At 35.9% G+C, this 17,104-nt stretch overlaps 1 protein-coding gene across 1 annotated transcript; it reads right to left on the bottom strand.

Moving 5' to 3' along the window:
• Positions 1 to 4,805: 4,805 nt before the first annotated feature.
• Positions 4,806 to 13,326, bottom strand: LOC126870528 (uncharacterized). Its single transcript, XM_050628327.1, has 3 exons — positions 10,280 to 13,326; positions 10,045 to 10,122; positions 4,806 to 5,021 (listed from the first exon to the last, which is right to left on the bottom strand). The coding sequence occupies exons 1-3, from the start codon at positions 10,553 to 10,555 to the stop codon at positions 4,806 to 4,808; spliced, it is 570 nt and encodes a 189-aa protein (XP_050484284.1). The 5' UTR covers positions 10,556 to 13,326.
• Positions 13,327 to 17,104: the final 3,778 nt, after the last annotated feature.

The following is a 17,104-nucleotide window of genomic DNA, read 5'->3' as shown; positions in this document are numbered from 1 at the left end:
AATCTTTAGCTCCAATTGAACTACGTATGTTTATGTAAATTGATATTTTTACGAATAGAACTCGAGAAATGGAATCTGAATAGTGATTTGCTTCACTTATTATTGCGATCACCATACCTTGGATATTGCATATATTTTTCCACGTTGCTATGTACTCTTGCATTTTTAAATTATTCATAAATACAAGAAAATTCGCAACCTGTTAATTAGTTTGACTTCTGAGAAGCTCATATAATTCCAATCTTCAACTGCGCTACAGAATATTGTATCTTGTCAAATACCAATCCTTTTTTTCATTTGTATCAGAAGCACAATTTTTGTTGATATCATTTTATTAACGAGTCGTTTCAAAATACCAGGAAATATCCAGAACAAGAATAGTCGTAAAAAGTAACGACATAATTCAGGACACGAATGGCCAAAATGCTGCATGCTGCAGTATTATGCGCGAACTGTCCCTGTCTCGTTGGCAGATGGTTTCCAAGCTGAATACTCGCATACTTAACTACCCGACAAATAAGTTAATTAACCAAGTGTTACATTACTCTTAATCCTAATCTAACCCTTAGTATTAAATTAGTCGAATAATTAAAACGGCTTAATTCCAACGTTTTCTAACACAAAAACTGATCGTAGGAAATTGTTGAATGTGCGCTAAAGATACATCTGTTTCACAATTTGTGGGATTTTCGCTCTATGTTCCTGAAAATCCTCTCAAATATGTGCAACTTTTGTCAAAAGATAAGAAGCATAATGATAATATACAAATAATAATTAGTATTCGAAATTTGTATATAAATTTGTTTGCTATACGTCCAAATATCTAACGAAAAATTGTGCGAAACAATTATTTAAAAGACCGAGGAAAGAAGCAACGAAAATTGACGATTAGGATACGCACCAACTATTTGATCTCCAGTATATGAAATATATACAATACAATATACAAATACAATGCATAATCCTATTGCTGCTTTTAAGTTGGGCATTAGAATGTCGTCTCATAATCATAACTACCTATTTTGAATAATATTCGCCTATCTATCCTCGAAAATCGCAGAATTCTAGCAAACCTTTCGTTCCTATCGAAAATTATTAATGGTAAAATGAACCCTATGTCTGTTTTAGAACGAATCGATCTATATACATCACCTCGATGCATTAGGATTTCGCCGAAGAATTTTTGCTGTCAAGTAGCAAAATATGCTGTGGCTCCGCAGATCCATTAAATAGAATTACTAAATTAGCAAATCGATACGCTGGAAATGTCGACTTTCTCTCTGCACGCTTATCCGCATTTAAAACGAAACTCCACAATATCCTCTTATCGCGTGATAATGATGTCATTTTCTCTTTCTTTTCTCGCTGTACGCTTACCATTGTATTCTTTTGTACTGGTTACTGTACTCGTACGATAATAATAATAATAATAATAATAATAATAATAATAATAATAATGAAGATAATTTCCATTGTGTAAGTAGAGAAGGATAAGGTTATTCGTGCGTTACTTCTCTTCGAGGAAGATAAAGAAAAATTGGAAATGGCACGTGTATCTGTATGTTCTGCGCGTACGTTTCAAACTTCGAAAACCATCGGTCTACGTAATTGCTGCATAAAAGTTTGTAACTATCGTGCTATGTTTCACAGCTGTAAAATATAAAAATTCCCGGTCGACGACCAGCAGCAGTCGACGCCACCGAAAATACATCAACGACATCGTGTCGTGGTAGAAACGCTCTCTCAGTAGTTTATGCGAAAGATTGCATTGTTCGAGTTCCGCAGTTTATTTCCTTGCCGTTGATTTATCGACGTCGATTTCCACCCAGAGCGTCAGCCAACGAACCAATGACCATGGATCTCAGTTTCGTAAATACTATCTCGGAAGCTGGCGTGTATAGATCAATTTAACGACATCGGAGTCAGCCACATCCTTCGCCCAACAAAGTCGTTGAAAGTTGCGGTTAAACAGGGTGAAAGGATAATAGTCACTTTATCGAGATAGTATGTAGGTCACGAGGAGTGCATCAGACTTTCCACCCCTTTGGCGTGGAAACTGCGGAGAATCGCAACGTGCCCGTTTCCTCGATACACACACGCTGCCGCTCCGAAGTACATTGATTTTAAGATTATACATACGTAAGCGACTGATAAAAATGAATATAAATTTGTAACACCGAAACACCACAAAGCCCGAACAGGCACACATTTAAAACTTAAAAGAGCACGAATATTCGATTATCTTTGGCGGCGTTCGATTTAATTGGAAACGTTTCTACGAGCAGAGGAAATTACAAATTTGAGAGTAATTGCTATTTATATAAAACATCCGTAGATGAGGGCTTCGGTGAGTGGTTGAGTGATAATATTTTATCCATTATAAAATTATAATATAATTTTTATAATAGATATAATATTTTAGATAGAATATAATTTAGATAATAATTTAGATAGAATATAATATTTTTGAAAAGTTATTATTTATATAAAATATCCGTGGTTAAGGCTAAGACTTGGATATGGGCTTCAATGAGGTTTTGAATATTCACTTGGATGGAGGTTTGCGTGAATTTTAAATTTTAGCGAATATATTTTAGAAGAGTTGTTATTTATGTTTAAAATACCAAAGCTTAAGCCCTGGGCGAGGGCTTGGGTAGAGGTTTGCGCGAATGTTTAGATGAAAATTTGGCGAGGTTAAAGCTGGGTCTACGTTAATCCAGTCGCTAACTCAAGCGAGTATATTTCAATGGTTCGACTGGAAGTCGGTCGATGGCCACGTTATTCCAGTCTTTCTTGGGTCATTGAAAGTGGCAGACAGCGGTTGTAATGGATTCACGCAAAAGGCGGATAAAACAATACGTGTACGCTTCAGCTAACATGGAATATTGAACCATCTAGAGCAGCGCTTCTTAGCCTGTAATCCGCGGACTTCCGCGGAGCCAAAGTCCTTACACGCGCAAGTTGATATTCCGTTGTTCGAATAAAAAATCTGTAGTGCGTGTATTTCTTTATTCATAGCGAATCTTTTCTTCCCTGAAAGATCGTTGACGAGCAGTTGATGATCGTTTCAAGTATATTACGTATTTGACACATCGAGGATTTAAATTTTGAGCAAAGTCTTGAGCGTTCGTGATAACGAAAAGACCTTTAACAAAGATCCTTGATAAACAAAGGATTAAGAATCGCTGGTCTGGGCGATTCCAGTAACGCTGGAATATTGTGTTCACGATAGCGAGGGTAAACACCGAATCGAAAAAGTAGAATTTCGATCCAGTCGTTTGATTGAATTACTCGCTGGAACGAAGGCACTGTACTGCGATGGAAATATTATTTATGTTACTCAAGTTGCAATCCTATAGCTGGGATACCACTAGACCAACGTGAATCATAAATAAGCTTAAGGCTTAGGTTGGGGTAAAAGGTACGATCGACTTCGATGACTACATCTTGATCGCACGAAGAACAGAATTTTTTGTGCCAATTTTGCTGATGAGGCAATTGTTATATATGCATGTAAGCTTTTATTTTTGCAATAACGAAGCTTGTTAACTTAATTTCAAAGTTAGAGTTCGGAATAAATTTTCAAAACGTCGTAATTGAAATTTGCTAGAGAATGAAATTTCATTACCGGAAAAACTTCGTTATTCTTTCATGATCGCTTTGTTTCAAACTTCCTTTGAAGCCTTGTTCCGCGCGAGTTCTTTTAGCGAAATGCAATCTATCATCAGCAGTTGCAAGAATCGACTATCGGTGCAACGTCATCTACAAATAAACGGAACAGTATTTTCGCGCGTGTTTCGAGATACGATCGATTAGCAAGTCGGAAGCCAAGGTGGAAGGAAAACAAACGCTATATCAGGAAGATGTGAATAAATAAATTAGGCCATCTCCCAGGTTGACGTGTATATATTCCATAAAGCGAAGGCGTTCTACTCTTTTTCGTTTCCTTTGTTTTCACAGGAGAGGAAACATCGTCATATCGTATGTGATGTTTCAACAATATCAGTTTAATATGATTTTTATCCGTGTGAATAATTTCTGCCAATCGACTAATTTTTTTTGCTAGCATTCTTCTCTACAGAATTTTTCTATACTAACAAATAATTACATTAGAAATTAAGCTGTGCGTACTAAAGGATTTATTTATCACTAATAACAATAGTGATAGTAAAGTAATAGTAAATAATAATTTATCGTGATGTGTCACAGTTCATAAACATATTTCAAGTTCCCCCATAAAATGGACAGGTAATTTTACTCAACTATTAGAAGATAATCTGCCGAGTGTCGAGTAACATCGACTAAAAAAGTTTCTGTTCTTTTTTTTTCGACGGGAAACAATAATTGGTTTGATTTCGTTTTCATCGATTGATATTGATACAAGCTTCGGTCCATTTATGAATTCAATTACTTTCTTTCTTCTTTCTTTTTTTTTTTTTTTAATCAACAAGAGAGCTTGTGGATCGTTGCGACGTGTTCGATTTGCTTTTGTCCCAAAAATCAGTAGCACATTGATACACGATACATGATATTCCTTAGAAATATTTTGTACTAATATATCATAGAAGACATTTCATAAACTCTCTCTTTTACGTAGATTTTATTAATTGTCTCTTCGTCCCCTTTTCGCGTATATTATAAATCAAAAATAAATATGCATGGCTTTATGTTTCAAGGATATATATATCGTATACATATAATTGTACAGCCCAAACAAAAGTTGTTTTAACTTAAATAAGATAAGGCGGAAGACCCCGTATAAGTTTCGGAAAATTTGTCCAAAAGTACCGGTTGGATAGCGTGACTCACCTATGGTGGTGTAAATGGTGCCGCAGTAGAATACAGCATTCCAGAAGGTCCACACCTTTTCTCCACGATCCGTTAACCCGCGCTTGTAGAACTCGTACAAATGTTCCTCGTATTCCATCAGTTCGTTCCTCGCCCGCCCATTCCAAAGTTCTGGATTCGAAGCCAATACCTGGTCGTCGCACAACTCTCGAATCGTGGTCAGCGTCTTGTTTCTGTGACATATAAACATTTAGAAATATTTTCTTCGTTCTTCTGACTGAATACGATAAGAAAAACATGCCAGATATTATGCCGAGATATTATACGCGGCGAAACTTTGCATTCGGATATATCCAAGTTACAGCTTGAGCTTGAAGTCCAAAGTTTTCAATGGAACTATAGAAATGGGTCGCACGAGATCACTTAAGAAATTCCAGAGTAAGCTGACAATCAAAAAAATTTCATCTTCTTCCTTACGTGTCTTGATATCGAAATGACAAATATTTTCGTTCGATGAATGATGGTAGTAGACCTCTTAATATTTATCGCAGATCGTCGATAAATAGAGAATGGTGGAAGCGCTATAGAAAATCGGGAAAACTATTTCATCCAGTAGTTTTATTTATCGAGTCATTTTATTTTCTAAAAAGTCAGAAACGAAATTTTTTATATGCAAAAAAAAGTTAGTAACTCCATCCACTCTCTTTCCGCATGGTCGAGATATTTATACAAATATAAAAAGATACAGAAGAAACAAACAAATAGAAAGGAATGAAACGAAAATAAAAAGGAAGAAATATACGAGTGAAATAATAAAGAGCGTGTTTCGCGAGAAAATAGAACATTTTGTAATTTAAAGGAGAAGATACGTGTTTGTTGTTGGAATTATTTTTCAACTATGATTACTCGATACGTTTCACTCCCTTCTCGTTCTATCGTTCTTTTTTTATTAGATAACTACAGAGCAATCGAATCACCGGTTTTCTTTTGCGTGTTGATTCGCTCTTGATTCGAATAAATGGCTCGAACGTCCTGGATTATTGGAGGGGCGGTGAAACGAGCTGACAGACGCAGCCAGACGACTCGATTCTGTCTAGACTAAGGGTCGTCGATGATATTACAAGCTTTCCTTTATTTCCCTTACTGATAAATTGTTCCAACAACCAACAACTAATAGAAAAAATCAGAAAATTACTTTGCTCAATAATTTTATTATACGGATAATTTATTGCGTCTTTAAAAAGTATTAATATGTCAGAAAGATAAAATATTTGATGAACCAAACAGAAATTAAAAAGTTATGTCGAAAATTTTGTAAAAAATCGCAACTTAAGTGTCAAGAATTTTATTATAAGGGCATTACGATACCAAAAAAAGTTCGATAACTAAAAATATATTCCCCTCGTTAAAATATTCAAGCTTCAAAGATTTTTGAAACTTTAACGTACTAAAAATAGTTAAACGTTTATCGACGAAAGATATATCCATCGTTGAGTTTTAAGCGCGAACGATTTAATAGATAAAATGATTTTAGACATGAGAAAGAATTCTAAGTGACCAATAACCACGGGAAAATTACTTTAAAGAAAGCTGCGAACGAAATCTGGGTGACTAATATTTTTCTCGCAAATCACTCTAATTATATGCATTTAAATTTGCTTCTTCGAATTATTCAATGCCCCGACCCTCTGGTTATTTTTAAGTAAACTGCGATACACTTATTATACCACGCGCAGAATTTAAACAGCACCTTGAAACTTACTTCGTTTTTTCTCCCCTTTTCCTTTCAATTAACACCACACGCCTCTGATCGAAGTTCGCATGTTCACGAAGAAACACAGATTGTTTACACACTGGAAAGGGAAATGATTTACAAAGATTATAGTTACACCGGCCGAGTACTTGGTCTCCGACACGTACTTCATTTCCCTTCTTTCTATCGGATTGGTCACGCCACCGGCAAATTTTTATACGAATAGAAGAGAGGTCAGAAGCAAATTCTAAGCTAAACCTGACCTTCACTTTAAGGTCAATCGATCCTACACGACGAAAGTATGGTGGAAAAATCGATTTGCCTTCGGACCAGACGAAATCGCTGCCGATAAGTGGAATAAGTCAAGGAAAGCGTCGACGTTATTATAATTTCCATGTACACTGGTTCGCGAAAGTACTTGCACACTCTATATTATATATTTTATATCCACAATTACATGCGTACGTTATATAAAACTTTTTGAAACTTGATGACCATTACAATGGGAGACTAGCATGATGAAAATGTATAGTATAAATGTATAGAGATTACAAGACATTGTGAGATGGGCTTATTGAATTAAGAGTATCTAAAGATTATTTCATTCTTGGTAATTGTGGCTGTTTCCCTACTCTATTGTTATTGAACATTCTAAGCTTGCTTTTTTATTGAATTTGGAATGTAATAGATTGTAACAGTAGTAGTTAGTTTATGGTAGATATAAGAACAGGAAGAATCTATGTTACAAACCAATAATAACTAAAATAAATCTCGAGTAATTTAATCATAAAACGTCATCGATTGTAAGTCATTGATTGAATTTAGATTACGAATTCAATATTCTTAAGGGATTCTAATAATAACATTCGAAAGAACCGTACACGTATTTGAGAGCAAATTGAAATTAGAATCAACTTCAACGATAGATATCAGTAAATAATCGCTAAATATCATATCGTACAAGTTATCTTGAAACTTCCTTCACTTTTGCCAAAAGATTGTAGTTAAGCTCGTTTAAATTTCAATAAAAGCAGAGTTTTGGGCAAGACGACTTTTGTTAAAGGACAATTTTGGCTTGCAGTCGGTAATACTTACTTTCTCGTGCAATAAACTAACTGCGAATGTCTCAATGTTACTTGTATTGTGGCCAAGAGCATAATCGAAGATACGAAGAGATTCGATGGAAATTACAATACAGAAATAATTTGTAAGAAAAGCTGATTTATACGTGGACAGCTCCAGTGACACCATAGAAGATGAACTTTTCCATGAGTTATACGAATGTCTATAAAGAGTATTTCCTTGCAATTGCAAAGAGACGAAAGATGTAAGGGATGCATACTGTGTCAATGTAAAACGTTATCGCGATAATTTGAAACACGCTCGCATGACAAAAGAGCTGCGGCATCATTAGATTAGGATTTAGGTATAGTTAACGGTTCAAATGTACATAACATGTTCCCGTAAACGTACCAGTTTTCATTACAGTCGGCTAAAATAAACTAGTTCTATCTATTTTCATATTAATTCGCGTGAATGAATAAAACGACCGAATTTAATCAAATTGCGAAATAACATAATTACTGTCAAATATTAGAATGACGTTTTGTACCGATACTTTGCATCGAAACTTTTGTTAGTTAACAAAGGCGCCTGTCCTAGTTAACGAGAAAAGGAAAATTCTATCGCTATTCTTGAGAGCAGCAATTTTCTTTTTCGACAGCATCAACAAAGATAGAAACACTGTTACTACGAGAAGTGTTTATTTTTCTTTTTCCTTACTACGTCATAGGCATCTTCGTTATATCGTATCTACGTCATATGAAATAATTAACGCGCGAATTTTCTTACGCCTGCATATATGGAACATTCAGTCTTTATTTTTCATAAAACAATTAAAAAGTTTTCTGAAAAAAAACCTGGAGATGTACAGTGAATAATATTGAAGATACCAAGTTTATTTTCTAATTGTGTAAGTATTAGGTTGCTGCGAAAGTTTCTTTCGTTTTATAAGGAAATAATAGAGGCACAACATTTTTTGTTTCATATTATTTTATTGAATTATCCATCCATTTTGTGATAATAGAACAAAATATAAAACGAAAGAAACCTTCGGAACAACCTAATGGTTAAACGGTGAGTTCTAATAATTTTTTAATGTTTTAAACGCAATAAAAGCGAAGAATAATTCGTATGAAAATCGATCACAGGCACGCAAACGTAAGCACAAGTTCGTTAATAATAATATCGCGAGGTATGAAAGAAAATGTCAATTAATTTGGATGAACAAAGGTACCGAAGTACGACAAAATGATATTATTATATGCACTATATTTCCTTGGCTCGTGTTTGTTTTAATACACGTTCGATCGTCCTACATTTTCCACTAGTATTGTCGATCTGGTGTTTCCCGATGAAACCGATATTAACGTGTGTATGATCGTCGCGTTTGTGCTTATTCTTTAAGCCCATTTTCCTTGGAATCAAGGTCAAACCGTCAATATGTACGTAGAACGTAGAAATATAGAGATTATTATACCTCTCCTAGTCGAAAGGATAAGCTAATATCGCACGTGATAAATGTAAAATAGAATTATTAATGGACCGGCGAGTGCAAAAAATTTCGCTCTCGTTCCACTAGAAATAATAAATCATAAGCTTCATCGCACGATTAAACAAACGCGGAACTAGCGTCTCGAATGAAAAGAAAGAAAAGAAGAGCGGCAGAAAGAAACGTTCTACCCTGTTCTCTATCATCTCGTATAGAATATTAAAGGGATACAGTTCTTTTTAAATGTGTCCGCTTTTTCTAAGCAAGTCCTTCCGGGATATAAACTATAGATACGACTATGAATCGCAGATCTAGGTTAGTCTGATATAATACGTTTAAGTTTACTGTTGATTCACAGTTGAGTTTGATTTATATCTCGCCTGATACGAAGTTACACGAATTTACTAAAGTTCGTTTAAACGTGCTAACGAAGCTTGCCACGATTATGTAACGTAAAAATTGTATATATTTATCGTATTATATCATATATTGTAATAAAATATAAACGATTCTTATCTCATATGCTCCACCGAACTTCAGTATCCCAAATTAATTACGAACTCAAAATTATTTTTTGTTATTTGCAATTTTTAATCAACTTTTTAATATATACATAGTACATTAGCTACTTTCCTTATCGTACAAAGTATCAAGCGTAACAATAGTTTTATTATATCTTTACAATTACTTGGATTTTTCAAATTTCGAAACACGACTGTCCTCGAACTTTCGAACAGCGCTGTATATCTTTCCGAGCCGTTCTCTCGTTTTCAAAAACGAAAAGTGCTCTAACTTTTTAATGGAATCCCTGGCAAAAAAACGTTGTCTTCGATCATTTGTTAACGACAAAAAAGGACAATACGCTAGGGTTAAGGATAATCAAAAATATCAGAAAACTAAAAGGCGGCATTTAAAAAAAACCAATCGTGAAGCTTCGTATCTGTGCACCCACCTCTCCTTTCGAATGTTTCCGTGCGCCATATCCTCGTTGGTTCCCTCGATCGTGACGAATATCATCGCGCCCCCGATACTGTACAAAAGCACGATAACAAATAAGAAAATGTGCGTGAACCATCGTCTGCTCCAGGAACTGACCTGTGCAGAAATTCGTAATACCGATATCAGTACTAGCCATCTTGACGCGAATATACAACAAGAACACACACGCGAAATCATTTAACGCGGACCTTCTCGTAAAGCCAGAACGCGCTCTTCTCGCCGACACTTAGGCCAGACTTGGTCAGATCCTTGATCCCCTGGAACTGGCTGAAGACGAACTCGCTGGCCTTGTTCGCGTAAATCACCCGTGGTTGGCCGGAAACAGGAGTCATCGGCATGGGGGTTTGGCCGTACGGTGTTGGTACGTACCCCATACCCGGTTGTGGATAGAATTGACCCGGTATCGGAAGTTGAATCTTCAATCTCGGGGGCGGCGCCTGCCGCCCATCCGGCGAATTTGACATTCCTTTAAGGCTTCTTCTTTCGTCGTCGAAAAAAAAAAAAAATAAAATAAAATAAAATGAAAGCTCGTAGTTTATGACGATTAAGCTTTCTTAAAGTATCTTAGAAATCCTTTAGAATCACCTAGAACTATCACAGTCGGTCATCACTCTGTCTCTCTCTTTTTTGTGCTTTAACACTGTAGTTTCTACTTGGTGTTACGTATCACTGAAGATCGAGTGCGTATTAATATATATTTGTGCTTCGAACAGCATCAAGACTTCCTTCTCGGTGTTTCCAATATCGTTAGATCCGAGAACACGCGTATAAATAAATGCTGATGTAGATTCGGTAGGCAAATGGTTAGCTATGTCTTAATTCCACGCGGAATTTAACACAGAAATAGGGTCGTCGGACAATCGGACACGTTTGCCGTGAATTTACAGCCGGCTGTATTCCAAGATACTCGAATCCTCGTCTAGAACGACTCTTAATTTATCATAGAGCCATCGCGTCCCGGATAATCCGGATTAGCTGGTATGCTACTAAATCAAACCACCACTCTGCCAAAACTCAAAAAAATGTCACCACTATGGCGAAATCCAGTTGAAGTGGAATTCCTTAATCACATATAATATCTTTCTGCGTAACAACATTCCTTGGAATTTGTTGGCAAAATATAATAAATATTCGGTAAGAAATTGTCTTTTTTCGAACTGCGATCCTTCCAGGTCTCAGAGAAATCACGAGATAAGTCACTATCCAGTGGGATCCAGTTGGGAATCTTTATTTAAATAACATCCTTGTTGGAACTTGTTGGAAAAGGACGTAACAAGTATTCACTCAGAAATTTCTCTCTTTTCACTTCAACGTCGCAGGAGTGAAACGGAGTGACGAGGGGCAAATTTCCTCGAGTTTACAAAAGGAGAACACGAGGGTCGAATATAAAGCTCTAAGGTATGTGATTAGAAAGCAGCGACGAACGCGTACACATGGTACTCGTTGATCTTGACCGTGCTCCTCCTGTTCAATCTCGAACTTGGTGGCTCGGTTGATTTCCAATTTCGTGGCTGCCTAAAATTATTCGAGCGACATACCACGAGTCAGTGACCCCGGATGAGATGCATCTTAGCAATAAATAGATCGACTGTCCGCGAACGTGTCGACGAATTTAAGTATCAGGTACACGAATAGTTCGTGCGCCTCTTCTAATTAACTGATTTATCAAACTCACGCTTACTTTCTAAAATAAAGAACGAGGAAGCGTCTACGACGAGGTGTGAACGGTTAAAAAGATGATTTTTATTTAATAGTAAAGAAATCGAGAAAAGAATGAAATCAATTGAATCCCAGAGGAACGTTGCTAGTAGCGACGAAAGTACTTTCGATGATCGAGTAAAGGATTAAAGAGGATGCTTCGTTCGGTAAAATCTCTTTTCTCGTTGGAGGAATCGTACGAACTGCCGACCGAGTACAACTTCTTCGTTCAACGATGCAACTCGATATTTCTTCAAGGACTTGTCGTTTTAAAATCAACGCGCACTTTAACGCAGTTTTTCGAGGTTCCTTGGGAGTGAAATCTCCAGTCCACTTATTTCTTAATTAGCCACTCGTCCAATCGAGTCATCGAACGAGTACTACGCTTAGGCTAGCAGAAATTCGTTCCTCGTCGCTTCGCTAAGACTTTTTGCATTTACTATTCGCCCCAAATTCGCGAAAATTTTATCAAACTGCAACCTATTCACTAGAAATTTTATCAAATTGTAACCTATTTACAGGGAATCTTATTAAATAGAATATATTTAATATTTGTTCCTTCTTGTTTAATGTTAGGGAGATTATAATGATCGAATGAAAGCATAACGTGAATTCGAGTAATTTCACAAGCTATCATCGATAACGTATTACGTGTCTGATAAATCCAGTGGCTGCCACTTTCCACTTTCCTCCAGCAGAGTACCCCTCGACAGGAAGAATCCTTTCGTTCGCTGCCTGACTTATCTTATTCCTTCGTTTCTCGCTTCTCGAAGGAACCACGAGGCTCGTTCGTCATTTCACTCTGATCGGGAACATGATCGTGTCAGCCTCCGTTATCCTCCAGCGCGTCATTTGTATCCTTTGTGCGGGACGATTGCGTTTAATTCACTTTCTGGCAACGATCGCGTTTAGCTCTCCTCCCAACGACAATTTGTACAAAACTAGGAAGCTCGTGGCTCATCAATACTGCACTACCAACAGAATTTACATAGCGCTCAGTTCAATTTCTGACTTCCAATTGTTATTTCGAAAGAAAATTGGTTACTCCGGTCCTGTTGCAAGCTGCGTCCGAACATTCAAATTTTATTATTTATTTTATTATTTCATCCTCTTGGAAGCTGTATGCAAAGATTCGCAAATACGAAAATTTGTTATTTGGAGAGAAGGTTTGTTATTTCGATCCTCTTGAAAATTATATTCAACGATTCACATCTGCCCAAAGCTTTGTATCACTATATTATCTCACGTTGCTTTATTTTTATTTCCTCCTTTATTTTCCCTAGGTATTTAATGATTTAATATTTGCTTAATTTTGTAAATATTTGCTGTCTCGTCTGTGAAGAAATTATTTGTTAGAGCTTGGCTAATTGCGAGAATGGAATCGCGGTGTTCACTGTTCGCGTGCACTGCGCGTCCCTTTCAGTAATTCTCCCCGTTTGTGTCAGGAACAGAGAAAACCCGGGAACTGTATCGTACGTGGCTCTCGAATACCTCTGGCGACGGCGTCGCGACGCCAACTGACTGAGTGAGACTGGTGCCGGGCGACGAGGCATTTTGAAACGGGCGCTACGATTTACAGGGCCGTACTGGCTACTTAAAAATTCATTTGGCTTATGTAATTTAGTGCGACAACAACTTGCAGGGAGCATAAAACACGATGTACTCGTCTCGTCGATGGGATAATGGTATTAGGAAACATATTTGTCTCGAATATATTAAGAACTGTGTTAAAACGCAAACGAGACCAATTTGAGATACTGAGGTAAATTACGCTTTTTCGATATTCTACAATTCCTTTTAAATTATGTTTTTGAAGATTAAGACTCGGGAGAAATTTGACGTACATCAATGAGGTCTAATCTTCAATTTTATTGAGAAATTGAGATAAACTGTGCTATCCAAGAGAATATTTTCCAATTTCTTTTAGATTACGTCTTCGAAAATTAACATTTAAGTGAAATTTGACGCGCATAGAAGATCTTATTTTTTAATTAGAATACCTTTGAAATACCCTTATTATTGTCACTAGATGTTCGTGTACAATCGAATGCAGTACATTGAAGAAACGATATCTGTATCGATGCTTCTTACAGCGAGCAAATATCGCTGAAATATTTTTAAATCGCGAATATCGCATACCACTCGAACGACCAATTCACGAAATCTCACGAAATATTCGATAGTCCAGCATAGAATCCTCTTCACCGTAGAAAATCTGATCTTTCGGACCCTCCGTCTCTGAATCTTCATTGCTTCGTGAACAAGAAGCGCTCTTTGCTGGGAAAAGAGATGTTCCAACGCAGAACGATCTCGAAGTGGGTCACCTATATCGATTGCGCGTCCGAGGGAACTTTTAAAATCGCATCAAACAAACACTCGAAATAAAAACCTATACCGAAGCTAAAAACGTACATCGTATCAGAATCATTTATATCCATTATTCGAGAAGGCAAGTCCAGCTCCTAACACAAATAGCATGCGATTCTATTGTTAATGGAAAATTCTATTCTCGAAAGGCTATTCTCCTAGGCCATTTATCAAAATTGAAGATGTCGTTTTGGCGATGCTGCTGCGTAAAAAAGACAGTGGCACGACGAATTTCGCAACGCGATATCCTGCGACACTGTTAATAGTCGGTTAAAGCGATGCCTCCCACGCTTCAACGCGTATTTAGACAAGCTGAAAGAAGATCGAGAGGATGGTCTGTTTGCCAGTGTATACAATTTCGCAGTATGTTTCGCGACATCGATCAAGTGTAAAATCAGATATGGATACAAATATTTCTATGCAGATAGCGATGAAGTTGTTGTTTTAAAGAAACTTCAAGTTTTTCAGAGTTACGAAAAAGAAACTATTGAAAATTTACTCTTACGGAAATAGCGGTGAAGTTGCGACTCTGATGAAACTTGGAATCTTCTAAAATCACAAAAATCAAAGGTATTAGAAAGGAGCAATTTTTTAGTCTCTCGTACGGTAAGTGATGATAGAATTATGATTTTAGTAATTCTTAAGTACTCGAAGAACGAACGAACGCAAGATCAGACAGCTGAATTCGAGTTTTCCCAAGATTTGAAAATTGCGGAAAATAGGACCGTGGAGTAGTTTGACTTATAAAATGGTATAATTACAGTGATACATGTGCTCTGTTCGACTTTTGATACAAGCTTGACTCTGGTATGCCGTTTACATAAAAACGAAAGGGTTGCTTTCTGGATTACGCGATACCATTTCAAAAGCACGAGCAAACCATAACCACGAAATAAGCCAGCAACGATACTGGCTATATTTAGACGTGGAAAAAATGTACATTGATATGAAAATACTATTTTGAGAAAACTAATGAGAGAAGAGTATAAATTTCCGGGCCAAGAATAGTTCTCGATTATACCTTGATGATTATTCCTGAGGAAAGGAATGAGGGATATTAAAATCATTTATTTCGACGCTGTAGCAAGATATATTTTAATGAATTAACTATTTTTAGGAATTTTTAAAGCTGAAAGTGTCGAGATTCTCCTAATTATGCTGAAAATCTTCATATCCTATATTCGGTCGTTTCCTCATTTATTTGAGAGTAATTACATGATCTTCGTATAAGGAGCCGTGAAAATTTCCAACTTTTAATAGCGTTTAATAGCTTTAATCTTTGTAATTTTAAAATATTGCAAAATCCATGCTCTTGAAACCGTAAAATGACTGAGTAGATCGCTTTGTTCGCGGTAATTTCATTTGTAACTTGTACTGCGGAAATTACACTATCCAGAGGAATTTGTACATTTTACGCGGAACACGTACCTACTCGATGTTAAAAGTTTTGAAAGGTGAAATATCTTTGAATAATATGGCAAGGAAATAGAAGCGTTAATCCTTTACATCAACTTAACTGCGCCAGCAACTGAATATTTTGTTACTTTGATTGCTTTAAGTTTTCCCTAAGATGATAAATAAAGGAATAATTTGGGAAGGAGAATAATTTTGGAATAACGATTTTGGGAAGAGAGAAATTGATGTTCTGAAATTTATCAGGAAAATTAGTATTGTACGCGTCGTCAATATGAGTACGTAATTCACGATGTTCCAGCCGCATTTGTATGTATAGAGCTATGCACACACATGACTTTAATCTCTCGTCCTTTCATAGAAGGCTGACCCATTTGATACGATGTCCTCAAGGAAATATTTTGCATGACTTGTCAACGAAATTTCTCTAGTACCGCATCTTTATCTGAAAAAAGCTTGTTAAACATCACTTTTTAACATCACTATTATTTACTAAATTTTATTATAACATATCTACTGTTCATTTGTAATGAAAATTTATTTTATTGAGTGACTATTTGGTAAGGTTTAAAGACAAGGCTTATTAGACAACATTTAAACTTTGTCCTTATATATTGCCCATTATTTATAAATCACGAGATAGTGGAATCATATGCAACGTCGTTTATTATAATGTTTGGCAGGTTTTGTTAGTTGGCGCTCATCGGTAACAATAATTCAGATAGAGAAATATATCTTTTATGTAGACTTAAACAAAAATAGATCTTCTAATATAGAATAAATGAAAATGGATAGCGTATGATTTCTAAATTATCTTGGAAAATAATAATATATTCCATATATAAACCATACATAACTTGAAGAAATCATACGAACAATAATATTTTTTTATTTTTTTAAACCGACAATGTGATGTACGTTAAACGGATCCCTTATTTTTCAATTGTATCAATTAGTTATAAAAAACGCCACAGTATATGAATCGGTAAGGTAGCGAAAATATGCAAAATAAAATATATGCCAAATTTTAGAACCGATTGCTGATATACATCCATCACGTTTCCATGAATCGTTGGAGACTGGAAATCGTTAATAAATATCACGTGGTTCAATTTCAAATTAATTATAAACGAGCGACCATTTTCCTCGATAATGTATGGACGATTATACGCAACGGGTAAAAACTTCAAATACCTGTGTGGGTCTCGGAAACTCAGCAGCGCCATCTTACATCGGACAGCTGAATTACTTATGAATGTAAACTCTCAAGCTAGATTTCCACGTCAACTACATACTTCACAGATACAAAAGACACTTTTACACCTAAAACATGTATATAGTAAATATAAAATTATAACTACTTAGTAGTTTAATATTACTCATTATTTTTACAATTCCAGTATATAGTTTCATCCTAAAATAACATACTTATTCTCATAAAAAAACCAAACAAAAAAGCTTATTCCAAATAAAAATAAAATACTCGTAAATATTTAAGAAAGACTCGAGAATATTTCTTTAAATCTCATGAAAAA

This window comes from Bombus huntii, chromosome 10 (assembly GCF_024542735.1).
Source record: "Bombus huntii isolate Logan2020A chromosome 10, iyBomHunt1.1, whole genome shotgun sequence".
NCBI lineage: Eukaryota > Metazoa > Arthropoda > Insecta > Hymenoptera > Apidae > Bombus > Bombus huntii.
Note: the sequence above shows the minus strand (reverse complement) of the source record. Positions and strands in the feature narration are given on the sequence as shown.

Excerpts from the sequence above, each read along its gene's own strand:
- LOC126870528 (XM_050628327.1), bottom strand. The coding sequence starts at position 10,555 with ATGTCAAATTCGCCGGATGGGCGGCAGGCGCCGCCCCCGAGATTGAAG. Across the intron at positions 10,123-10,279 it reads CGTTCTGGCTTTACGAGAAG|TATCGGGGGCGCGATGATAT; the intron begins GTCCGCGTTAAA and ends GCTTTTGTACAG. Across the intron at positions 5,022-10,044 it reads GGAAACATTCGAAAGGAGAG|AAACAAGACGCTGACCACGA; the intron begins GTGGGTGCACAG and ends TATATGTCACAG.